Source organism: Vespa velutina, chromosome 10 (assembly GCF_912470025.1).
Source record: "Vespa velutina chromosome 10, iVesVel2.1, whole genome shotgun sequence".
Classification (NCBI taxonomy): domain Eukaryota; kingdom Metazoa; phylum Arthropoda; class Insecta; order Hymenoptera; family Vespidae; genus Vespa; species Vespa velutina.
In genome coordinates, this window is record NC_062197.1 from 8,500,233 (window position 1) to 8,527,469 (window position 27,237).

Sequence of the window (27,237 nt, forward strand, 5' to 3'; positions counted from 1 at the left end):
TGGCACAGCCAGCCTGGGGAAAAGCTCGTCCGAGAGTTCTCGGCAGCGGCGACCGCACATACACGTACTTACTCGTCGTCCTTCTAACCGGCGATCACCGACAATCTTTCGTATCACGGATATCAACCGCGTTCGGCTTTTAGATTCTTGAAGGGGAGAAAGAATATCGAAATTATTTTTTCGAATAATCGGTGAAAAGAAGATTGAATATTCGTATGGAACTATTTGTGGAAGCTTGATAATCGTCGATTATTATTATTGTTATTATTATTATTATTATTATTAGTATTATTATTATTATATTATTATTATTATCATTATTATCATTATCATTATTATTATTATTAGTATTTTTCTTTTTTTTGTCATTAAAAGGAAGAGTTTGTAATGAAATCTTTAGTGAAATTGTGAAAAAGAGAAAACTGGAGAGAAAGGAAGATAGATAAATAAAGAAAGAGAGAGAGAGAGAGAGAGAGAGAGAGAGAGAGAGAGAGAGTGAGAGAGAGAGAGAGAGAGATAGATACAAGAGACCTTTGCATTGTTTAATAGAAAGTGAAAAATCGGCGATGAAAGATCGAAAAGGTTTCAAAAGTATCGTGCGGGATCGAACGTTCAAACGCTCATGCTAATCCCATTTCGAAGATGTCGTGAAATACGTGCAATTATTTTATTAACTCTTCGAAATAGGCCTACCTTCCATTTCCAAAACATTCGTGTCTCTATTCAACAAGAAGATACATTCTTTTTATCTTTCTGGGATCATCAACTACAACTCTTCGACGGAATTGAGAATTCCGTTCTAAGGCGATTTTTGGATTGATGAAAGTGTCCGACGTTAGGGGAGAGAGGAATGGTGTTGTGATCACGGCGTTGTGCGCTCGAAATTCGTCGGATCTTCGCCGGTTCTTCTTTGATCTTGTAAGTACCTACGATTGGTATCTTATTTTCATTTTTGTTCATTTCTTCGTTTGTTTGTTTTTTTTTTATTTCTTTTTGTTTTTGTTTTTCGATAAAGTACAAGTTTCATTGAGACGCATCTTAATAAAAGCATCGAAGGAAGATATTAGATATTTATCTTTTCATTAAAAGATGACTGAACTAAATTAATCTACGAAAATGCGTATATCTGTTTACGAGGTATATAATTGTATAAGAAAAGAATCATTCACTTGTATGTAAATTGAGCAAACTTTTATAACTGTTTGTTTCTATTTACATTCTATTTACCTACGTTCTACTTACGTTATGAGTTCTACTGATTAGCGAAATTAGTGAAATTGGTATCTATATAAAAATATCATACATATTTTTATGATTATTATACAGATGATTAGAAGATATCTAATTAAGATGCACGGTGGATAAAATGATAAAAAAGATTTAAAATAAAATTGGAAAAAATCGTCTTATCGTTTTTTTATGACGTCATTAGAATGTATTTATTAAGCTGACCTTTCAAATTGAAACAGTAATTAAATTTGTACAATATTAAGAATAATTTCTTCATATTATACTTTTATAATTTTTCCCATTGTACGGACACGTCAAAAGAGAATGATAACTTCTCTGAAGAATCGACGGCCATAAGCCAATAGCTAAATAAGAAGGTTAGCCATTACGAATCTTCAGACACAAAGCTACCGTAAGAAGAATTAAATGAGAATTATGAGATCATCAGCTTAGCAAAATTAGCCAGATTTCTTAATTGGATATAACAGGGATAACAGAGCCTTTCCTTTTATCCGTAAATCGAGAAAAGGGATTAAATCACCCGACGCGTTTGGCAAAGTCGAATGGTCCAAAGAGTTCTTCATCCTTTGCCAATAAAATGAATAGACTTTTAAAAGAATCGACAGGGAACTATTCGTTAATACATCTTTCTCTCTCTAATTAAAAGTATAGTTATAACCATTAAGACTAATATTAACGGATGCGTCAACTTCATTATAAATAATAAAAATACCATATATATAAAACATAATTACATTCTGTTGGTTAATATAAATAATTGGCAGAACGTTATATATCTCACGTTTCTGTTTCTTTTTCTTAACGAAATCTTATAACAATATAATATAAAAATAAGAAAGACAAAAAAAAAAAATAAACAAAAATAAAAAGGGAACGTTTAAAATAGAAAGGAACTTCCATCCTCATCGCTCTCTTTCTGTCTCTTTCTCTTTCTCTCTCTTTCTCTTTCTCTCTCTCTCTCTCTCTCTCTCTCTCTCTTTCTCTTTAGGAGAAATGCTCAACATATGTATGTAGGTATACTTGGAACGGTGCTTGGAGGATCGTTAATGGAACGGCGGTTCTGTAGTGGCACTGGAAATTAGCGAACAATTAGTTCGGCTTGGCGATGTTTTATAAACACGATGCCCATCGACGAACCATTATTTTGAAGGATTCATCGAGCATACGCCTAGCAAGTTTTGAACTACCTTCACACCGATACATTTTCTATATATTATATGTACACATACATACGTATATAGAACAACAACTACGTGTATATGTATATATGCGTACATACATATACACAGGTATATATACATACATATACATAGATATATATATATATATATATATATATATATGTACATATATTGTTATATGTATGCATATTCGAAGAATGGCTGTCGTCGAGTACGTCGGAAAGTATCCGAGTAGTATTCGGTATATTCGTCGTAGTCGTTGTAGTTGTCATTGTCAAGCAGTATACTAAGCTCAGGGTAGTAGGTCTTTCGAGTGTTGCCTGCTCGAAAAAAAAGAAAAAAAGGGCAAGGAGAGGGAACGGTTCGAAGAAGGGGTTCTCTTGTAGTGTTTCGATGCGTTTCAAAGAAGGAAGAGAAGGAGGAGGGAAGGGGTTGGCAGGAGGCCTTAGTTGCAAGATGGCTTGGGTGTTGCAGCCTCTTGAAAGCTCGTGCAAACACTTGGGGACAGGGCGTTCGCCTGGTACAACGATTAATATCCCAATAAGGTCTCGTTCACCAACGATGCTCCCTCGAACGAACCGAACGATTCCGTTTTTTATTCTTTGTTTCACTGCGATGGATAGATATAATACTCGAAGAAAAATATTGTTACATTTTCTTAAAACTATATTCATTCTGAGAGATTTAAAGAGGGGGGAGAGGAAATCAAGTAATTAACATTATGTAGACATTTAGGTATATAATTAACTAGATAAATAGAATAAGTGATCCATAATAATAGATGAGTTGTCTAGAATGTTTGTACCGCATCTCCGCTCGCATATATAAATACATGTGTATGTATTAAATTATGCAAATATGTATATATGGAAATTATCTACATATAACACGTTTAACTAAAAACCTTTAATTTAATGTATTATAATGAAACGAAATATTTAATCAAATCTTTATCAATGTTTCCTTTCTTTTTTTTCAAATTCTGTCATTTACTTTTTAATAGTTCTAATCTCATTAACGTCTCAAAAACTCTTTCCTGACAATTTTGGACAAACAATATTTATTATACCTATATAGTATAGGTATTATTATATATGGTAGGTATCTATGGATAAGCGAAAATATGGAGAAGAATCTTTCATAGCTCGTTCCAGTTTTGAAATCAAGTTTGACAAATCGACCGATTTGTAATCAAGAAAGAAAGAGAGAAAGAAAGAGAGAGGGAAGGAGAGTATAAATATTCGAGAACGACAGGAAAAAAATATCGTAGCGGACGTTAGCGACGGGTAACGAGGAGGCGTCAAATTTGTCAGGGAACGTTACGAGGGCACCTGACGAATCTACGCGCCGGCTGACGAGCGCGTGTTAATTTTCTGAAGGAGTCACGCGATTACCATGCGTTATCGCTCAGGTTGTATCTTTTATTTGTAAGGCGTCAACGTTAAGAGAAGAAGCAAAAGAGGGAACAGTTAAGAAAGAACTGGGACATTAATTGCCGACGGCTCTCGACTCTCCGTTCAGAGATATGGCCATGCGTTTCCAAAAACGAGATATCGATTTATTGGCTTACGCAGCCGGTTGTAATGAAAAGCTGTTTCTTACTTTTAAAAGTCAAATTTAAACCTAAATTTTATTAGTACGTCATATCGAACGAATTGCCTTTTTCATATAAATAACGTCTATAGCTTCCCTTTATAGTAAATTCATTATTAATGATCACAGGATTGTCAAACGGCGATGATATGGATCATCTCAATTTTGTTCCAATCTTACGATGTTTATTTGTCAAAGAAAAACAAAAAGACAAGAAAAAGAGGAAATGAAAAAAAGAAACACGGCATTTTATGTTACGCATTGGATTCGTCTCTTGGTAAAAACTGGAATAAAAAAGTGTTATTGAAGTATAAAATAATAACATTCTCTTTCTCTCTCTCTCTTTCTCTTCCTTTTTCAAGAATTATAAGTTGTCGTATATTTTATAATATAATATTTATACTTATAAGTTGAGATACTTAACACATACATTTCGAATAACTTTGAAATTATACGTTTTATGTAAATGTGAAAAATTTTTTTATATGTTGCTAGATATTAAAAAATTCTTAGAAATTCTTTCTTCTTCCGAATTTTTTTCATATGAATTTTTCTCATAAAAGTTATTCCAAATTTATATTCTAGATCTTTCACATTGTATGTATGTATGTACATATATATACGTCGCGATATCTTTTTGAAAAGAAAAGATTTTTCGAAGCGAACAGTACCACCCTCATTTTCTTCGTCCTCACCGTTTTCCTTTCTCTCTCTCTCTTTCTCTCTCTCTCTCTCTCTCTTTCTCTTTCTTTCTCTTTCTCTCTTCCTTTATCTGTTTGAATGTCGGAGACCCAGGTATTATTACGCTACTTGATTTCGCATCGAGCCAGCTGTCTCCGATTATTCGCTATTGAAGTTTCGGGGATTTTCGTTCAAAGGGAAGCCCGCGATCCTCCGCTAATATTTGAGGAGACCGTGCACTATCCTCGAATCGAACGTTGCATCATGATCGTCGATATATTCGTTCATGACCCCGGGCCCATTTCTTCTCTCTCTCTCTCTCTCTCTCTCTCTCTCTCTCTCTGTCTGTCTGTCTCCCTCTATCTCTCTCTCTTTCTCTCTCTCACTCTATCTCTCTCTCTCTTTCTTTCTCTCTCTTTCTCTCCCTCACTTTTTTATCGTGATCGTTTCGACCGTAAAATAACACGAAAGAAGGACGTTTGAACAAGTATAATTTTCAGAATAGTTTAGTGATCGATATACATTATATTATACTTATATATAAACCTATATATATATATTTATATACATATATATTACAATATATGTAATATATATTATATTATATTATTATGTACTTCGTGTATATACATAGCGATGGCCCACTTTTTTTTCAAAATTTCAGAAAATTGTCAATTTAATTGATATTCAAAGATAAAAATTATATTTGTAAAAGTGTATACATGAAAAAATTATATTTATATATATGTATATTAAAATTAAGAGGAAATTAAAAAATAATTTTAGATTAAGAAATTAATCCATATAAAAGGACATTTTATTCGAATTGTCCAGATGAGATGTCTCATGATTCAGAGTATTATGATCCAAATAAACAAAAATTTTAGACATAATTTTGAACAATATTTTAAACATAACAGAAAGAAAAATTATTTCTTTTGGTTGCATACAATTTCTCTACTGAGATCAAAAGACAAAAACATTGAATATTCTTTGTGAAATCTTTTATTACATCTCACACATTGAATCCATTTATCTTGTTTCAACGTACAGCTGTACTGCTTTTTACGCCCAACGCATTCAGTGTTATTTTTTTCCTCAAAACTTTCTTTAGACTCTTTTAGGTTACAAAATCTGAACAATTTTCATTCGAAGATATATTTTCTGTATGTAAGACGTTTACGTTTGGATTTGCATGAATTTTTAATAGTTTTGTTACTTTTGTCTTGAAATGTCTCCTATGTTTCCTAATTGTTGAACTACACTCGACGACGTACTTGAAGATTGGGTTAATTTTATTTAGCATTGTCTAGGTTGCGTCTGGGTTGCAAGAGTCTTTTTATTAATTGCTTATGAACAATCAGTTGATATAGGTTCTAGTTCTTTATTTTCTTTTTTGTATCTTCCTTAGGTACATAAAGCACATGCTGTTTTGGTTGTTCTTCATTTAACAAAGCATATAATAGACTTTTGTCGTTAAGAATGATTAATACAAAAAATTAATATCCACCATCTCCGTAAGTAGCTAAGTTTAAGTCATAAGAACGTAAAAACGTATAATTTTACGATGGATTAATTATTCCCGAAAAAATTGAGAGTGATAGTGAGAGACCAACTTATTTTTTTAATAATATTATAACAATATCTCATTGTATAATTATAAACATAATTAATGCACCGCATTTAGAAAACGTTATTGTTTTTTGGTAAATTATTAGTAAATTATTTAAAGAATAAGTTGATCATTTTTGAGAGTATTTAATTTCTTAATTGAAAAGAAATAAAGAGTATAGTTGTTTAATAAATGACAGTTCTACTACTAAACATGTTTGAAAATCGGAATATTTCTACAAAATATACGACCGAGTTGTCTCACCCGCAAGGCTATCTCACCCGGAATTATATATATATATATATATATATATATATATATATATATATATATATATATATATATTGTCTAATATTATAAGATTATAAATATGAGAAAAATTATACAATAAATCTACGTGATAAGATATCTACGTGATAAATTTTGAAAGACTTTCAAAATATAATATCAAAATGATAAAATAGCCATAGCAATTTAAAATGTATATAAACATATACGTAGGTACACAAAGTAGATATCGTTTAGTTTTGCGTACAGTTTTATCCTTGTGACTTTTAGTCTACCCTTTCTGCATGTTCTTTCTTCCCTGAGCTTCTCCCCTAAACCGTCGTCGGCTAGAATCAGCGATGGTTAGTCAGATAGCACTTGCGGCGTTACAACGTTTGCACCGGCCCGACCGAGCAATGGCGGGGGTGGTTGCCGGTTCAAACGAGAAAGCGCGTGTATGCGAGCGTGTAGAAGCTCGTCGAAGCGAGGATGGGGTCGAAGGTGGTTGATATCTTGTTGGAGGGCGAGAAATACGAGTCGGTTGTGAAGCTCCTCTCTTCGTTTGCGTGTACGATCGAGTTGAAAAAGAAAGACAGAGAGAGAGGGGGGGGGGAGAGGGAAAGAGAGAGGAAGAGGGAGAAAGAAAAAGAAGATGTGAGTGGGTTGCTTCGTCTGTTCGCACCCCCTTTTTCGCTGTGCTCTTTAAAAAATTAGCTTTCCTACTCGATGACGATTAGCATCGAATAATTCTTTTAAGCTGCCACATCAACGATGCCTTTTGAGTATACAGATACCTATTCATCGTTTTCAAATAAGATACGTCTATCGGTTTACGAGATATACGTGTTATTCAATTGTATAATGATTTATCTTTTTTTTTCTTTTTAGTATCCACATGTATTTTATTTTCAATAATTTATCTCAGATAGAGTATAAAAATCTTTTTTTCGACTTATCCATTTAAAATCCTTGAAAATCGTATTAATTATAATTATATTATTAATTCTATATAAATTTATCCCATTCTCTAATGATATTTTTTTTCTTTTTATTTTTATTATTTTTAATATCGACAGATATTTTATTTTCAATACATTATCTGTCTATACTCGATCGATATATTCACGTAAGATTTCAATATTATTGTATCTAATAATTATGTATTATCATATTGTATAATGATTTTTCGTTTTTTAGATATTTGATACATATTTAATTTTTATATTTAAATATTTCTTTTTAAAGGTCAAGTATCTCAGACTTTAAAATGATCGATAAATTCATGTAAGGTCCTTCAAAATTGTATGAATTATTACCTGAATAACATCGTACCTTGTAATAGGCATATTTTGAAGGGAGTAGAAAATATCGTTGAAGTGAACTTAATCCGATTTTGCGCCGTACGTTTGCGTATTATTACAAAATGGTTCGCATGCTCCTGTGGCAGAGGGTCAACGGGGTTTTATCGGGCCCTCGGCGATGCGCCACGTAACACACCCATCGCATATAAAATTAATTATTCTCGATTTGACCGGTCAATAAAGACTCAATTCCATGAGAATCATTCTATGAACAAGTCAATTCGATCGCTTCACAAACATCACATTATTATCGATTATTTTTGACGTTCTCGATTTCTCGAATCGACGTCTTTGTAATTCGTTTACTATTATTATTATTAGACATTCTTATTATTATTATTGTGATTATTATTATTATTCGAAGGAATTTTTCTATTTTGTTACAATTTGCATGAAGATATTACTTTGATAAAGTAAAAAAGTCAAATTAATTTTTGGAATTTTTGATTCTTATTTGTTTCTACGAATAAAATGATTAAATAATTTGAAGTGTGTCTATGGAATAGTTGATCAATGTACGAGTTTATCATTGACGAATATCACTTCACAGATTATGAATTATTAGCATACTACTTCATAAATACGGTGTGAATCATTGAATTATATTATTCGCAGACACGTAGTGAATCATCGATATAATATTCTCTAAAATTATTCATTTATCTTATTTGAATTAATTATTATCACTTATCTTATTTGAATTAATTTTGAAATGGTAAGATATACGGAAAGAGGATAAATTTCATGAAGAAGAGAACTTAATAACTAATTGAATTGTATCGTACGAATAATAAAACTACAAATAAAAACTTTAATCATTAATTGAATGAAATATATCGAGTTGTCTTGAGTTAAATAGGGTACACCTAATTCATGAATCCACTTTTATTGGAAAAATATGCGAGTTTCGGGCAGGTGAACGCGCATCGTTCCTGGTCAAGCGTTCCTACTGGGTACTCCGATAATTTATTTCTCCGTTTATGATTCTCGATCTTTTCCTGTCGAGTACTCGCGTTTATACAAACTATTTCCGTTAAAGAAATGAAAAATATATACACAAACACACATGCGCGCGCGCACTTATACATGCACACATATATACGCACACAGGCACACACGCATACATAAACGCACATGTATATATTTCTACGTATAGGTGCCAACAAGAAATCGGATTCGGGGCGTTGTAGGAGTGTTCAGTCACGCTATGGAAATTATGACGTATTACACGATGGCCATTTCGACGTTGCATGTGGCTCAAGCATGCCGTGACTAATAAGCGCGGAGGAAAGCCAGCTTAACATACATTAAAGCCGTTTTATCTACAATGATGTTTGGTATAATCCTTAAAATTCAACATAAAATTTTCAATGATCTTTTATTGGAAACTAATTATTCTAATAAAAATGATTACTTTTCTGACACATACATTAGGTATCATCTTTAATAAGAAGAGAATTTATTGATAAAAATAAATATATAATTATCTTCCTTAACAAAGATAATTCCTATATATAATACTATTTAGTATTATTTCGAATAGAATGAAACTAAAGAAAAGGAAAAAAAAATAGAAAAAAAAGAAAAAAGAAGAAATAATTAACGTGTAAAATTCAAGACGTAGGTACGATAATTACAGCGTGAAATTCCTTTCACGGTCGGAAAGTCCTCGGGGCCGATTCGAAGATCGTGTTATCTCATTCGCCACGAGACTACTAATTACTCGATGCTTATTCGTGTTATCTCGATTATTTTAATTAACCTACCACTTCGCTGTGTGCCTACATATGAAAAACTCTTTTCTATATACATACTTAGATATATACATAGATAAGTAGATATATAAACGAGAAAAGAAAAAAGAGGGAACGTGTCGTCGATTTGCCATTTTAATCTCTTAGATAGACTATGATCGAAAGTTGTAGACAGGACGTTTCTTTTCTCCATGAAGTATCTTGCATGTCTGTCGTCCTCTTCGTGTTGCGTCTTAACGAAGAAGAACGGGATTTATTTTTGTTTTAATCTCGTTGTGGCGTATTATGTTGAACGTCATGAAGCCGAGACTAGATACACAATCATTAATTATACGAGTTCTATCGATCTACCTACATACGTGAGTTACGTTATAGGTGTACAAATACGCAAGTACGTACGTAAGTACCTACATATATGCGTATATGCTAGAGTACGTATAAACGTATGATGGAAGTGTTTGTTCGTTGACACGCAAATTTCGCTTTATAAATGCTTACATACATAGATACTTAGATATGTACAGGTTGGTCACTGAAAGACTGAATAATATAAAACAAAAATAACTTTTACAAATATATGTTTTTCAGTGGCCATCCTGTATTATGCCATTATCATGGTATTTGCAAGAAACTAATTACACAAATCTCATATACTTATATCTTATCGCTGTTTATCTCGATACCAATGTGCTCTCGATTTGTTGTCTCTCCTTTTTTCTTCGAATTATCAACTCTCGTAGATCCCGTTCGATGAAAGAACGATCGATCTCCTGTCTGACTTTTCTCTCTCCCTTTTATTTCGTTATCGATCAACGAAGATCTCTCCTGGGTCCTGTCGTGCGAGTCGCGAGATAGGGAAAAGTATGCTTCTAACCGAAGCTCGCCAGGAGTTATAAATGTAACAGAGAGAGAAACGTAAGCAGAGGTGCACGGTAGACCGGAAGTTCATGCTTATTCACTGTGAGCAGCACCGAAAGGGCGACTGGGTATAATTTACGTATAAATTAAGCGGAATGAATCAACGGCGAGAGCGATTAATCGCAATGACCTCTCGCCGCGATAATAACGACGCTCGCTCTTGTTTACGAGGGCTAAACGAATATATTAGCTTTTTCATTAGCACGCCACGTGGACGTTTGAACACTGTCTCTCTCTCTCTCTCTCTCTCTCTCTCTCTCTCTCTCTCTCTCTCTCTCTTGATGAGATACTGGCAATTAGCTAGCTGGCTCTTCCAGGTACCAAAATGATGAGAACCCTTCAATTTTAACAACTTCCAGAATACACCCTTCAATCCCATAAAAAACAAAACCCCAAACAATTTCCTTGACTGATCGAACGAATGAACGAATGAATGTTTAAACGTTTTGGAAGTAAAGAGTTAGGTGGTAGAAAGTTCGCACGGCTGGATAAGCGAATAGAAACGATGGCGGACGCATCGCGGCAGGAAGTGATTCTATTCATGAAAATGCGATTCCCATAGTTCGCCGTGCTTGAACGAATACGAACGCACGAAAGGGGAAGAAAAGCGTACATGTACTGAGGGTGGGGGAGGGGCTGGATTACACGAAGTAAACAGCCCGTGAAATTACCTTTTAAATATTAGATTATGATTAAATGTGTATCTACCTCGAAGGCATTAAACGTTCGGTTCCACCCTCTCTCTCTTTCTCTCTCTTTTTCTCAGGTCTATCTTACCCGTGCGTTTCATAAAGCCAATGGGGGTGGTTTATATGGCGGACGAGAGGCTCGAACCACCCTTCGAAGCTGTACGACGATATCAATCAGCTCTCGCCATCAGATAAGATTGGTTGCTCAAGAACCGAGTGCTTATTCAAAACTCGGATAATGCTCCTTGCATTCTCCCACCTTATTTGCTTTCCCGCGTATCTCCTTTAACAACGAAGAGCGGAAAATGACAAGTATTAACTAGTGCTCGATATCCTCGTGGAAGGAAATCAAGAGATTAGACGAGATTGTTAATAATATAGTCTTTAAAATCGAGAGTGATTGATACGTCTTGACGTTTTTTATTTCTTTCTTTTTTCTTTCTTCCCTTTTTATTTATTTTTTTCTACTTGCATAATCAAATAGATGGAATAATTTTATTAAAAAAAATAAAACAATAAAAGAAAGAAAAAAATAAAGAAGAGCAAAAAAGAAAAGAAAAATAAAAGATAAGAAGAGATTATAAATAAAGTCCGTTCCTGTTTTGTTAGCGTCTAATTAGTATCGTTAACTCGCACCGGCATCATAAACGCCCGTTGTGGCACCTTCGGGCAATAAATTTGCCAGCTACTCCCCCGTTGGATTTTAAAAGGCCGTTCTTAAAGGTGAACGTGATCGTGAATGCGCGCGCGCGAACTCGCATTCACGAGACAGGCAGGTGGTTATATCCGGCCGGTGCTCGCGCCGTGTGCATATATATGCATATATATGCATAAAAAAGAATACTGCCCAGTGGCAATACACTATAGAACTACACCCCCGCCACACTTTTTACCTTTGTTCTTAAAAACTCGCAAGGCAGAGAAACTTTCCAGCGTGAAGCGCAAGCATATGCATTGCTCACTTAGGAAGATTGATATAAGGCGATATAGCTACAAACTCCTGTGGCCGTCCTCATAGTATATACATATATCTGTATGCATGTATATTTACGTGTATGCGTGCTCGTAACGCAACATGCGTGAACGTCCGCAATTAGGCGACAAGACGGAACGACTTGAGGGGTAATTCCTGTGCGAGCATGGAATCAGCCTGAAGGGAAATTTCGGTTTTTATGAGGTTCCTAAGAGCAAAGGCGCGAAGCGGAAAACGAGTGCTGGGAAAAATATTTATGATCCCATTCATCCCTCTGACGCATTCTTAATACATATAGATATAGATAGATATAGATATATAAAATAAAAAAAAAATATAAACAAACGAAAAAATTTTCAAGATTTTTTTAGAGTTAATCGTCAATGCAATCTTAATTACGATATTATAGTGAATTATGGTGAAAAATTTTTAATTATGATCGAACGATCGAATTTATCGTACTTGTTAAAAACATTAGGTTAAAAACCACCGATATCACGATATCTTTTTTGTCGTTAACTGGAAATAAAAGTAAGACGGTTATTGAGTGTTTTCAGCTATAATTCGACGATTTTGGCAACCGTATTGCCCAACAAGTAGTTTTCACGTGAGCCAGTCCTCATCCTTCCTCTTCCTTCCTCTTGCTATTGGTGTGCGAGAAAGCGACTCCTTCGTTCCGTTTAAGGGCCGCGAGAAGGTCGAATTCTCCGGGGAGAGTTTGTCAAGTAAAAGCCACCCTTACACCATTGAATCGAGGGGTTCTACCACAATACAAGCAATAACACGTACCATCGCCAGGCCTTCTACGACGCCCAACCTTCCCTTACTTCTCCATCGACGTCGTTGACGTCGTCGTCGTCGTCGGCATCGTCGTCGTCGACTTCTCACGCCACACGCACTCTCTTACCTTAATCGAGGAAGGATGATTTGGTCTTAAATAAACTTTTCACCTCCACCAGCATCACATCAGCGACCACTACCTCTCTTCTTCTTCGATCCCTCGTCACATTTATCACATAAATTGTCGAGTGGTCATTTTGATTACACGATCGATCTCCCTCTTTCCTCTCTCTCTCTCTCTCTCTCTCTCTCTCTCTCTCTCTCTCTATCTATCTTTCTCTTTTGATAGTCACCGATTTCTCTTCGGACTCCCATTCTAGAGTTCAGCGGATTCAATTTGAACCACAAAGGAAACGTCGTACCTACTACGAAAGTCGTACTTTTACTTATAGGAAGACGCTCAAATTCGCAAACTCATCGAATTTTGTTGATCGAGTATTTCTTTTCTTTTCTGCTTTTTTTTCTATTCTACCTCGTTCTTTGACCTTTCAAAAACGTGACCATCCCTATATCACACATACACACACACACACATACATGCATACACGTTTTATTCGTAGACGGTTAAGAGAAGAGAGAAAGAGCAAGAACGAACAAAAGGCTGATCGCTAAAGGCAAACTTCACGGTGGGAGGAGTAGACGGTATTATTCATCAGCGAGCGGAAACGCTTGGAAGGTACACCAACTTCCGGCCACGTGTCTATCCACGAAGATGGACCAATCGGCTGCTTCGTTCCAAGAGAAGATTCGCCGAACGCTTTGGCACGCTCCCTACCGATGAAATTATTCAAATGGAATTCAACGTGAACGCTTTGCCAGCTGTCTCTTTTGCTCTCTTGCTCTCGACTATGTAGACGATTTCAAAATTTCGAAGAACTTTAGTGAAGTATGGGAAAGAAGGAATGATTAACTCACCCGATAAATAATTTCTTTTTTCTTTTATTTTTCTCTCGTATCTCATCTACGAGATTTTTTTTCCAATATTTCTAAAAGCTTCAGATATAAGTTCATTACAAAATTATAAAATAATCTTAAACTTATATTATAATCTCTATCCTTGAGATATTTCGAACGAGTTATAAACGAAGGGCGACTATCGATAATGTAAAAAAGAAGAAAGAAAAAAAAGAATCGCAAAAGAATACAAATTATTCGGAAAGAAATAATTTTCTATGGAATAATGAAGGAGAATGAAAGTTCCTATAAGTTAGAAAAGAAGGCAAGAAAGAATGAAGTTGGATTTTACGCCTCTATAAATCTCTTCGAGAAATCATCATTCGCTTACGACTGAGGTCTTCATCCTAGCACACTAAAGGTGAACGTTGCTAAAGACGAAAAGGGGGTTGGAACCACGGGGGCAAGTTGCGACATTTAATGCGTAATATCCTATTTAATCTTCGATGAAAAGCGCTGTATGACGGTCTGCATTGGAATAAAGACGGTTCCAGATAGAAAGAGAGAGAAAGAGAGAGAAAGAGAGAGAAAGAGAGAGAGATAGTAAGAAAGGAAGAGAGAATACGGAGAACGAGAAAGTTTCACGGGGGTAACCAGGAGATGGTTAAGGGCATTCAAACGTCCCAACCACTCGCGAGAGTTCTCTGTCTCTCTTTATACTTCTCTCTTTCTCCTTTTCTTTCTCTCTCTCTCTCTCTCTCTCTCTCTCTCTCTCTCTCTCTCTCTCTCTCTCTCTCTCTCTCTATACCAAGATCTGCAGAAAGCCTCGAGGGATTGGGGGTGGCAGATGGCAGTCGTCGGACCAGTTCTTTCCAACGCGTTGCCCCAACGGAATGCTACTGGAGCGGATACCCACTTATTTTAGAAAAGGGACAGAAAGATTAAGTGACGGGCAAGACGTACCGACCAACTTTTGAGTGTCGCCCTCGCGGTGATCAATGTCTCCTTTAGTTTAAAAATTTAGTATGCTTTTATTTTCCTTGAAACTTCTTTTCTTAACATTGTTTATATCAGAGATCGAATTATTTTTCGAAATGAAAGTATATTTCTCTTTCAATTTTTATTTTCTTAGCAAAAGTCGAAGGTGATGAATCTATGTTACTTCTTTTAAAGTTACTTCAATCATCGAAAGATGTTCGTGTTCAAAGCGCTTTACCCTCGCAAGGGACTGCTTGTTCTCTTGCTTTTTCTTTCTCTCTCTCTCTCTTTTTTTATCTTTCTTGGAATGGCATGGTTCGTTCGTCGAGGAATATGTTGTTGGCGGATTTGACGTGCTTATCAATAGATCGCAGATGTAATAGACTGCACGTACCCTAAATCGAGCACATAACTGATATCTGATAAGAAACCAATAGTTGTGACGTGATTTGCATGCGACTATCTCGTATATCCTTTTCTACTAATACATCTGAGAAGTCGTCGTTTCTTTGTAATCGTTTCAAGACACGAGATGATTTTTATCACTTGACCTCAAACAACGTATAGAAGATATCAATATAAAATGGATTTATAAAACACAATGCAAAAATTGTGACGTGTTCGTAAAACACGATATACAGATACCTAATTTAATTTGATCACTTTATAAATAAATATTTTCATTGTTTTTTATGACACGAAAGTATATCTCGAGGACAAAGTTGCATCGTTCGAAAGAGGGATATACAATGATATGTGTAGTATTCTATTTATCTATGTACATACGTATTAGTATATTAAAATTACTTTTTCATGTCACAATAATGCAATAACTTACTTAATAATATAAAATAATGAGTACGTGTGTATATACAAAATTATCACATAATCTCTATACTTGAGATATTCTGAACGAGATTATAAGCAAAGGACGACCATCCACAATGTAAGAAAGGAAAAAGATGAAAAAAAAAAAATCGCAAAAGAATACAAATTATTCGGAAAGAAATAATTTTCTGTAGAACAACGAAGGAGAACGAAACTACCTATACGGTAGAAAAGGAAAAAGAATCAAGTTGGATTTTATGCCTATAAATGCATACACACACATTACACAACTGATGCTATCTAGTTAATTTACATTTAGCCAAATCTCTGGAGTCCCAAATATAGCACGCACATATATATATTTATTTTTACTCGTATTTTTCCAGAGTGTATGTATTGTGTATCCTACTATCAATAGAATTTGTTTAACTTGGCGTACATGTCCTTTATAAATTCTAACTATGATAGAAATAGATTTTAGATCAGATTTATCAAACGTATGTAAAGAGTTTCAGCACGTATTCATAAACGTATCATTCATACGTATTCATAATACATATATTTATACTGCAATATGTAAAATGTATGATTTACATATATCAAAATTATTTAACTTATCATGAACCATATGGGAGATCACGAAAAATTTAGCAATAATAAAAAGTTTCGAAACAACTAATGATTAAAAATTAATTCAATATAAAATATAATAAATCCTAGGTGTTGATTTGTTTATTCACTTTATATGCATACATACTTATTTATCAGGGATCGTGTAAATATTTTTTGGAACGAAAAGAAGGTCGTGAATGAAAAATATTTGAGGAGTCCTGATTTATAAGAATCGTATAATACGAATACTGGAATCCATTGTATTCGATTTTGCGATAAGCAATTCTGATGAATAAAACGTATCATTTAAAGTAACGAATTTATGTCTGAAGAAAGAAACTCAAAGAAAATTCCGTTTTCGTCAGCTGGTCTCCTTCTTTTTCCTTCAGCTTTTTTTTCTTCGATCTGATCGTTTACCGCGATCCGATATCCTCGAATCCGATCGTCTGGGCACGCGCCACTCGAGTCGGTTCCTCCATTCATCTCGCGATGATTTCTGAGGACATGGATAAGTATGCCGTACGTAAACGTACAAGGAGAGGCAAATGGCACGCGAGACTTCCGCTTGCTCGCGCCACCCTTCTCAAGGCGAGGCCAAGCTCATTGTCCGTGCAGCAAGCCGGTATCGAGTTTTCAAGCTATTCTTCTTTCTTTCGCTGCTCGAATCGAGATCAAGGAGTGAATGGAACCTAGGCGGAAGCGTGTTGACGCGCACGCCCGCCACACCGGCCAAATTCAAGGCGAGGGTGTTCTTTACGTCTTCTTTTTTCTACACCCCGAGAAAGGGAGAAACCTACCCCGTTTGTTATGCTCATTGTCTATCACGATGGGTGGGGACGATCAAGAAAATAGATTCGTGCCAACAGCCTGCTTGCCGATTAAAACCGGACGTTACGAATCTAAGCCTAACTATTCTTGTTTTTTTTTTATTCGTTTCATATATCAAGAAAGAAACGATCGCTTGAGAAAGAAGATTGAAAAAAGAGTAACTCGTTAAATCGTTAGATCTACAATAACTATTAATTTTTATATTAAAAGTTTATTTTATATTAAAAGTTTTTTAATTTTTATATTAAAAGTTTTGAAAACAAGATTGATATGTATATCATCATTCTTATGATGCGATTCATCCATTAAGAAGGCCTTTCGAATATGGAAATCAAGAAAGGAACTCCTTAGACCGTTAAAGATAGAAGAAACGTTTAATTTTTAAATGAAAAATGTTTAAAATGTTTATTCTCATTTTATCTATTCGATTCATATATCAAGAAAGAGAAGATGGTTCGAGTAAGAAAATCAAGGATAGGAAACTCGTTAGATCGTTGGATGTAAAACAAATGTTGATTTTTATACAAAAAAATTAGTTTGTTTAAATCGATCAACATAAATGTCAATATTACAAAAATTCAGTTGCCCTCTTCTTAGTTTCTGATTTAATTTCGTATCTATCTACATAGAAACGATTCCCATAAGTTTTTTTTCGTCTCTTCAAAAGCTCAAAACGTACCAGAATGGGAATTGAAAGGTTCATGACAATGGCAGCTACGATTGTTTTTATGACTTTTATCCCACTCATTATTTTACCATTTATATATATACATATACATATATATATATATATATATATAAAATACGATCTCGTCATCGTTGGCGATCGTTATTATGTTTGGCGAAGGGCAAACGATCTCGAGTTACCCGCGGCCCTTTGTGTCTAAACGCGAACTATGTATGCTGAAAATGCGAAATGAACGCTCGCAGACGGCACGCAGAGACGCCCGCTGTTTCTGGACGCACGTATGGTAAAAGGCACACGCGTCCTGTCTACCTTTCGACAAGGTTTGGGGTATGTCGCTGAAGAATAAAAAAAATTGTCGGCCGTCGGCAACCCCCGTTGTTCTTAGGAAGTGAATACGACTTCTATTCTCGAATGAGAACGATCTCAAATTTTTCAAGAAAATATCTTTTCGTTAGTAGTTATAGTAGATTTATACATTTATCTACTTACAAGTATATCTATATTATTTCAGTTTTATTTTATTTTGTCGTAACAAATTCTTAATTGTTATTTTTTTTTAATTTATATTTTTTATAATTTATACTTAATATAATACGATTATACAAATAAAAATTTTCACATTAAGTACGAGATATGACAAAAAATTGGGTTAAATATAGAAAGTCAACGAATTTGTTGAAACGACTATTTAACGTCTAATTTTGAATGCGGAAATTTCATTAAAAACTTAATAATAATTTAGTAATAAATAAAAATAAGTATTATAAATAAAGATATCTCGAATTAAATTATCGACCAGTGCGAAATGACCTGTAAAAGTAAACGTCTGAGGTATCAGAATAAACTCGAATTTGTTTCGTCGAATGATGCTAAATAGAACTTAGCTCGTAGAACATGCTTTTTTATTGGGTACGACATGCTAGTAAAACTCAAGGGTGGCTCGTGTTAAAGAGGAGAAAGGAAAGGAAAGAAGCGGTGATAACGAGAGAGCTCAAGGTGGCACGGTACCGGGGTTAAAACTGGCAAGAGAGGAATGGAGAAACCCCCTGCGGACTGCGCAGCTGTGAACCTCCCGCTAACTCTGTTCAGTAATATGTGAATTCGAGATATATCGAGCTCAGCAGGACTCGTTGCCATTTTGCAAACCCATGCTCGTTATTAGTTGAACTGCTGTTACGACGATTTCTCAGAGTCTTCAATTCTCCTTTCTCTTGGACCTCAAGTTAAATATTTCGTGTTAACACGACATTATTTAAAAGCAATCATTTTATCAAAATGATATTGATGTTGTCAATCAAATTCAAAGTTTTTCTCATTATTTTAATATTAGATGAAAATAATGAAAATTCATATTTTGAGTAATTATACAAATATATATAGTTAGGACGAATTAATTTATTATACTTTATTCACTTCGTTCCGTAATTTACATTGTTTTTTTTTGAATGATATTTTATCGATGATAACCTTTACAGGTTAAAAATTAATAATATAAAAATGTTAATGAGTTAATGTTATCGATAGCCATAGGCGCAATGAGATTCTAAACGAAGTTTAAAAGAATTTTTCTTCGATCATTAATTCCGACTGAATAATAATCTAGAATCGGCTTAACGCATCATCGTCCAAGTATTCGTTGATCGAAGAAAACAGGACGAGGGTGATGCGACATGGTTGAGTTATGGGACTTAGGAAAAGCAAGTGGGGCTGTGTATTGTGTCTCCCGTCATCCTCAGTCGAGGCTTTTCTTACCCCAAATGCTAATTATATGTCAAGCATTCACACGACGTATCACGAAAGGCCGATTGTCGGAGATGGAACAATGGTGAGGGCAAGGCTAATAGGGCCGATCAAGAAACGAGGACAATGTCGGCCATCCTAAACGTCTCTTTTGGATTGGCTGTGATCGACGTTTACTTATATTTTGAGAAATCGACTGTGAAAGATAAGAAAAGGAAAATGAAAAATAGTCAAATTAATTATGAAAAAGAAAGAACAAAAAAAAAAATACTTTACCTAGTTATTTTACGAATGTCAACGTTTAGATTTCTAAAGATGTTGATTCGAAAAAAACTTTTAAAATTTCATGCATAATTTGAAATAATACAAATATCTACTTATATACAATTACCTACTTACAAATTTCAAATTTTAGAGTTTCGGAAAGACCGATCGTAGACGGCACGAAAAAGTTAAACAACCTACGAAGGTACTATTCTCTGGTGTGCCTTATTTTCCTTATCGCCACTTAAGGCAGAAGAGCGATAGGCGTCCGAACGCATGCCGAGGTACACACGTAAGAGGAAACCGTGATTGATGCATTCTACACACGCAAATCCTTTAACCAACTATCCCTTCTCCTCGAAATTTCAACTACCTTCTCCTTTCGAAATTTCAAAAAGGTAATAGGTACTTCTGTTTGTCATATCTATGTCGAATTATTCATCATCAGTAATTTTAAAATGTAGTTGTATTTTCCACATAGCGTACGTAAACTTTCCGACATCTACTTAAATTGGTCTAAAAACAAATCGAAGGTTTTCTTTAAACATTCAAAACATAAAAATTCGTTTCCTTAGCATCGTTAGAATCGTACAATCGATTATTATCCAAACGAATTTGTTCTAACTCATTACTAGTAAAGATATCGATAAGGTTTCGTTTACGGTCTAGACTTTCTATTTTCTCTCTTTCTCTTTCTCTTTCTCTCTCTCTCTTTCTCTCTCTCTCCTTCTCTCTTTCTCTTTCTCTTTTTATCTATCTATCTTTCTCTCAGTCTCTCTCTTTCCGTGCTTTCAATTATCCTCGATTCCGATCGAAAATAAATGGACTAAGAGAATGAAGTGTCTATCGTTGGGCGAGGATAAGGAATGGGGAAAGGTAATTAGCGAGTTGGCAACGCGACGAGTAAATTTACAAAGCCATTTCAAGTTCTTTCGAGCTCCTTCGATTTTCTTTAAGTTCCAAGATATCCGTTCGAATTTTCCTTAATAATCTATTGAAACTGATTTGATTCTTAGCGCGGTGATTTGTAATCAAATCTCGGTAAACTTTGTACATTTAATGCCAATCATAAAATATACGTTAAAACAGATGTTTCGTTCTCGATTTCGTTTAATTTTTTTTATATCGAGATACCTACCTAATATCGTTTTCTATTATCGTATCTTCGGTATATCTTAGATAAATGTTCAGTTCGTTTTAATAACGATTAAGCTGAATTACGAGAATTACATTTCCCATGGATAAATTTTTAAGGATAATTCAGCATAGAAATAGTAATAGATTCAAATTCTTATAGATATTAAAATTTTTCATAAAATATTACAAATCATTATAATTATTTTCAAACGTATTATTAAAAATATAGTAATAGTCCAACTATAAATACACAGATAGTCCAATTAAAAAAGTAAAATAAATACAAAAGAAATACTTAAAAATATTCAGGTTGGGAAACGGATAAAGTCGGTCGCGTGGGTCGCACGATCGAATCGGCTCGAATTAAGAAAACAAAATGGTCCCTGTTCGAGCGTCGGCCATGCTTTCGCTGAGATTGAAATAAATTGGTAGAATTGCTGGGTGGCTGCGTACCGCGAGAACGGGGAGCGATACTGATTACGTTGGCCGTTCGTTAAGCACTGTAACAATGCCAGCCCCCACCATATCTCTTGTAGCTACCACTCCCCCCCTCATTCTCCTTCCAGTCCATTCCTCCACGCGCGTTCGCGCGACCGATACCTACGCTAGCCAATCGTCTATCGTTTTACCCCACTACTACCAACCTTGTGCGGCTTTACCCTATGCTTTTTACTCTTCTCTCTCTCTCTTTCTCTCTCTCTCTCTCTCTCTTTATTTCTTTCTCTCTCTCTCTCTCTCTTACGAAAAGAAGAGGACAACGACCACAGACGGAAACCGAATAACTATACCTATAGAGGATAGCTTACGGCCAGACGAATATGCTAAAAGTTTATACTGAAATTTTATTGAAACCAGTGAAAAAGATAATATACACATGTCTGTTGATTTTAATAACAACGAATAGACTTTCAGAGAAGGAACATATAGTGTTCCAATGAATAAATATTCAAGCGCAAAGACAGAAAACTATTACAATGTATGTACGGAAGCATGTGCATTTATGAAAGAAAAAAAGTGAAAAAAAAGGAGATCGATTAAAAGACATAAAAAGGAGACATTAAAAATAAATAGAATAGAACTATAATAAAAATAATATAGAAAAGATGTATGTTTATAAATCTAGTTCGTCTACGAAGTAGAAATATTTTTACTAACTGTTAAAAAATATCGAATCAAGAAAATATTCTCGAGAAATTTTTCTCGATGATGAAGGAAGGGAAAGAAAAAAAAGACATGTGTTGAACTTTTATCCGTTGTAAAAAAGGGATTGGAGTGTGGAATAATTGTGGCCTTTGTCGATATTAAATTTTGGACAGTGGTGGTTTGCCGTTCCATGGCGGCCAACGCTATGTTCTCTCTCTCTCTCTCTCTCTCTCTCTCTCTCTTTTTCTCTCTCTTTCTATCTCACTCTCTTTCTCTCTCTCTCTCTCTCCCTCTCTTTAGCTATAGGTCATAGGGGCGTTTCGGGGGTGCGAGGTAGCCGTTTTCCCTCCTCAAATCTCTCTCCTCTCTCACAACGGCCTCGCTTTTCCACTTATCGACCCCCACGGTTATTAGGGCTGCCTTTGCCTCCAGGGACAATCGAAGGTAGGTACCCGACAAATGGGCGGGGCTTGACGGAGGGTCATACCCGTCGCATTCCACCCTGACACCAGTTTCCTACTTTCTCGAAAGTCGCACCAAAGCGAAGATGGCGAGATTTCAAACGTTTCAAAATTAATTAGGGCTTTGCTACTTTATCGTATTAGATATCGTCATCTAAAATTTCATCGAAAATCAACAGCGATATTGAAGAATATTAATCGATTTGTCTCCGTTCTAACAGTTTGATCTTACAATCGTAAAATCATTTGATCGATTAAATCATTCATACATATCCTATATGTATGAATTTTTTTCTATCATCTTCATTGTTTAATTTTATGTCGTAGTATGACAAAAACTCGATGAAAAAGGAACGAGGGAATTAATAACTCGGATGAATAACTCTCCAGTATATATCCAGCATGCTCTGATTACTCGACAACCCTTGCTCTCGTATATCATAAATTTCGTATTGAAGATTCAACAGTCGTCACAGTGATGCGGAGTAGCGACTATTTCATGGAAACCAACGGCAAGAACCCGAACCAATTCTAGCCGTCATTCCAAGTCCAAAAGTAACTCGTCATCCGAGGGAGCAAACATTTCTACTTTTCGATGTGCAAACCTTGCTCCCGGAAAGCTTGCTCTTCAACTGTGCTGACCATTTCGCATCTCATTCAGCCTTGCTATTCATCCCCCACCTTTTATCCCCTCTAACGATTCACATACTTAATGGCTCGTTTAGCTGTGCATTTATACAGCTTCATATACTATATTCTACGAATAAATAGTTTAACTGTAATTTTTTGCAAATAAAAAAAAGAAAGAAAAAAGTAAGAAGGAGTATAATAAGAATGAATCGTGACAATCACGAGCATTTTGAAAAAATATAAATGGCGAAAAGGAATTCGTAGAAAGGAGATGAGAAGGAGTAGCTAGAGGTAATGTCTATCACGAAACACGTAAAGGCAACGTAGAGTGCGAAACAACGTACGCGAGGATTCCTTTGTGACGCGAAGCTGCTCGACGTTTGCCAGCCCCCATCGTTCAATGCGGAGCGTTCTTTTTTTATGTCAACACGAGGGCCAATTGAGTGGATATAATAGCGGTACCACATGTTTCACTCGGATTCGCCGACATGTGGGCTATGCTGGTAATGCGTCTGTACGTGTGCGAGAACTCGCGCGCGCATGTGCTTTCACGAATGGGTCCGTGTTGGCTGCATAGGGTAAATCGCACGAATAATAAACGACGATCCTCGAAGTCATCTAATTGATCGTCGTGATTTCGCTATTCCTGTCTCTCTCTCTCTCTCTCCCTCTCTCTCTCTCTCTCTCTCTCCCTCTCTTTCTCTCTCTCTCTCTCTCTCTCTCTCTCTCTCTCTCTCTCCTATTTACTCGACCGTCAATGCCTGGCACACTTCAGTACGTCCTCGCTCGAGAAACACTAGTTGAATTAGCTTCACGAAACGTGCCTTCGATTGTAATTTCGATTATTGTTATGATCGTCACTTTGAAATTTTTCGAAGGAAAATCTAATGTGTCGTTCTTTACGTTTCAGACATATCATGCAACCATTCTCGACGGGCAACACGATGGCGACGGAGACACCGACCAGTCTGCCACCGGAGAAGGTGAGCTCGCCACCACCCTCTCGGAACTTGACCTTCTCCATAGCGAAGATTATGGAACCGGACAAACGTCTAACCGAGCAAGCGAACGTAGCTCAAACAGTTCAAGCAGCGGTCGTACCACCGCCATCGACAACGACGGCGACTCCTACGACGACTCCACCTGGTATACTTCATCAGGCATCGCATATTCCGGCGCTTACCCAGCGTTATTCAGCCCATCTAGAGTCGGCCTTCAAGAAATACGTGCCAACGTTGAGGCATCAAAATCTTTATCCCCTCCTCTACTATCATCCGAGTCCATTGTTAAGGGCCTTTCCAAGTTCACCAGCGACAACTCAAAGCGTTCCACAAACCTCCCCACCACCCAGTTCTGTTCAAGACACTTCTATTTCCTCGAGGCTAAGCCTAATGACGATCTCACCGGAAAGTCAACGTGGAAAGAAAAGTCCGGCGCCGCGGAATGAGCTAAACGGTACGAACAAGCAAAAGACTTTCACATGTTCCGAGTGTGGCAAAGTCTTCAATGCACATTACAATCTTACCCGGCACATGCCCGTACACACAGGAGCTCGGCCATTCGTATGCAAGATATGTGGTAAAGGATTTCGTCAAGCGAGTACTCTTTGCAGGCACAAGATCATACACACTGCTGAAAAACCGCACAAGTGTCAGACATGCGGTAAAGCATTTAACAGGAGTTCCACGTTGAATACTCACACTCGTATACACGCTAATTACAAGCCGTTTATATGCGAGTTCTGCGGCAAAGGATTCCATCAGAAAGGAAATTACAAGAACCACAAGTTGACGCATAGTGACGAGAAGGCATACAAATGTACTGTATGCAACAAGGCATTCCATCAGATCTACAATCTCACTTTTCACATGCATACGCATAATGATAAGAAACCTTTCTCATGTAAGATATGTGGCAAGGGCTTTTGCAGGAATTTTGATTTGAAAAAACACATGAGGAAACTTCACGATACTGGTTTACCCGTACTCGCTGGACTTGGTACTTCGAGTCAAAGTCATAATCAACAACCAGGATACGCGTCGATGCATCAGCCACCGGATGGACGTCCCTTCGTCAGTCCATTCCTTCTACCACCTCCAAATTCGACCAATTATCTCACTAAGATGTTGTGACATAGTGAGAACATTCCTTACCCGAGGAAAACTCAATGCCCATTGATGTTGGCTCCTCCTTGTTACGCCGGAGACATCGCTCAATTGGCCCAACCTTCAAAGTGAAAACGGATCAAACGACAACCAATGTGTGACCATGACTGAAATGACAAATCTTAAAGCTCTCTTCGACGATATTTGATCGTTCAAAAAGAAAATAAAGAAAAGAAAAAAGAAACAAAAACAAATACGTTTTCCCGTTTTCTCGAATTCATCGAAGACTTACGAAATGAAATGTCATTGAAATCCCGATTACCGAAGGATGCCTATTGCTCTCGACATTTTTGTCAAAGGCGAATTATGTCCGCAACGTATCATACACACTCCGTTGAATCTACTCGAGTTCAGCAGTCCAATGGGAACATCTACACCTGTTTCGGCTAATACATCTATGTAATTCCCGCGAGAAAAAAAATCCAAAACGTTTATCGTTACTGACAGATTTCGATCGAACGTTAGCCCTCGAAAATTGTCCTCTCGTTCTTGCTCGGTGAATAACGTTTCATGTATTGTTGACCTAACATTGTACATGATGATATCATCATTCGAATTTCTTCAAGATTAGAGAAACATTGCTAATCGAGAAAAAGAGATCAGTGTTGAATACATAAACGATTAATCAAAGGTGTATGGACTTTTTTTACATACAACAGACAAAGATCGAGCACTACGAGCGTTCAAACTGATATATCGAGCAAATCAATGGATGATTCGATCAGTACGCTTCTTATCGATGACTACACGTAGGTGTAAATACTTGTAAATATTTGTATGTGCAAATTAAATACATGGTATGATATGCAATAGATGTACATGTGTATGTGAGTGATTGACTGAGAGAAAAAGAAAGAGGAAGAGAGAGAGAGAGAAAGAGAGAGAGAGAGAGAGAGAGAGAGAGAGAGAGAGAGAGAAACGTGAAAACGATTATAAGTATATAATTTGTAATTAATACGTAGACATCGTCGGTGAGACGATTTTAAAGAATCGTTCGAAACGATTAATTAATTCATATGGATCTCAAGAGAAGATTAAATAAAGTAAACAAAGTTTCAATGAACATATGGAACAACTTAAACCATTGATCGCATATAGATATTTATCATTTAGAGAACTGTATAAATCGGTGTGATAGTAGTTTTAAGTCGATCGTAGATAGCAAATGAAATGTTGGTCCTTTATTATATCGATCGTTGTAATCATTACGTAGAATTACGTCGCGATCGTTACGGCCACTGTGATTACACGATTACAACGGCTTTGCAATAGAATCAAGACGAGAGAGTATTATTATGATTACGACGAGATCGTGTACCTAGTTCTCCTATTTATGCATTTTTATTTACGTCTTCCGATATTACTTACATATTCATACATACATACATAACATACATAACAGCAAAGAAACGTTCTATTCAAAATCAAATACGCATACTTCGTCTAATTCGTTTTTTCTTCTTTATCTCTGTTTTCTATTAATTTGATCATCAATATTGTGTCGAACTTAGCAAAGAAGATCGCGAAAATGAATGTATGTACGCGTTTATACCTTACGAATTAGATGAATATTGCAGATGTTGTCAACGAGATTTATTAAATATGATGATGATGATGATGAAGAAGAAGAAGAAGAAAGGAACAAAAAAGAAATCTAAAACAAAAAAAGAAATAATGTATGTAGATAATCGATAAAGTGTAGATGAAAATGCATATGTATGTGTTCCCTGTTGTAAATATGAATCTATC

The 27,237-nt window shown here is 35.8% G+C and overlaps 1 protein-coding gene across 4 annotated transcripts; it reads left to right on the plus strand.

Moving 5' to 3' along the window:
- LOC124952317 (fez family zinc finger protein erm-like) lies at positions 1-27,237 on the plus strand. Of its 4 annotated transcripts, none has more exons than XM_047501991.1 (2): positions 1-64; positions 24,234-27,237. In XM_047501991.1, the coding sequence occupies exon 2, from the start codon at positions 24,241-24,243 to the stop codon at positions 25,453-25,455; it is 1,215 nt and encodes a 404-aa protein (XP_047357947.1). In that variant the 5' UTR covers positions 1-64; positions 24,234-24,240; the 3' UTR covers positions 25,456-27,237. The 4 variants fall into 4 exon arrangements, 3 of the variants coding, with proteins under 3 accessions (XP_047357947.1, XP_047357946.1, XP_047357948.1); XR_007101865.1 differs by lacking the exons at positions 1-64; positions 24,234-27,237 and adding exons at positions 73-918; positions 1,016-1,146; XM_047501990.1 differs by lacking the exon at positions 1-64 and adding an exon at positions 73-918.

Excerpts from the sequence above, each read along its gene's own strand:
- LOC124952317 (XM_047501991.1), top strand. The coding sequence starts at position 24,241 with ATGCAACCATTCTCGACGGGCAACACGATGGCGACGGAGACACCGACC.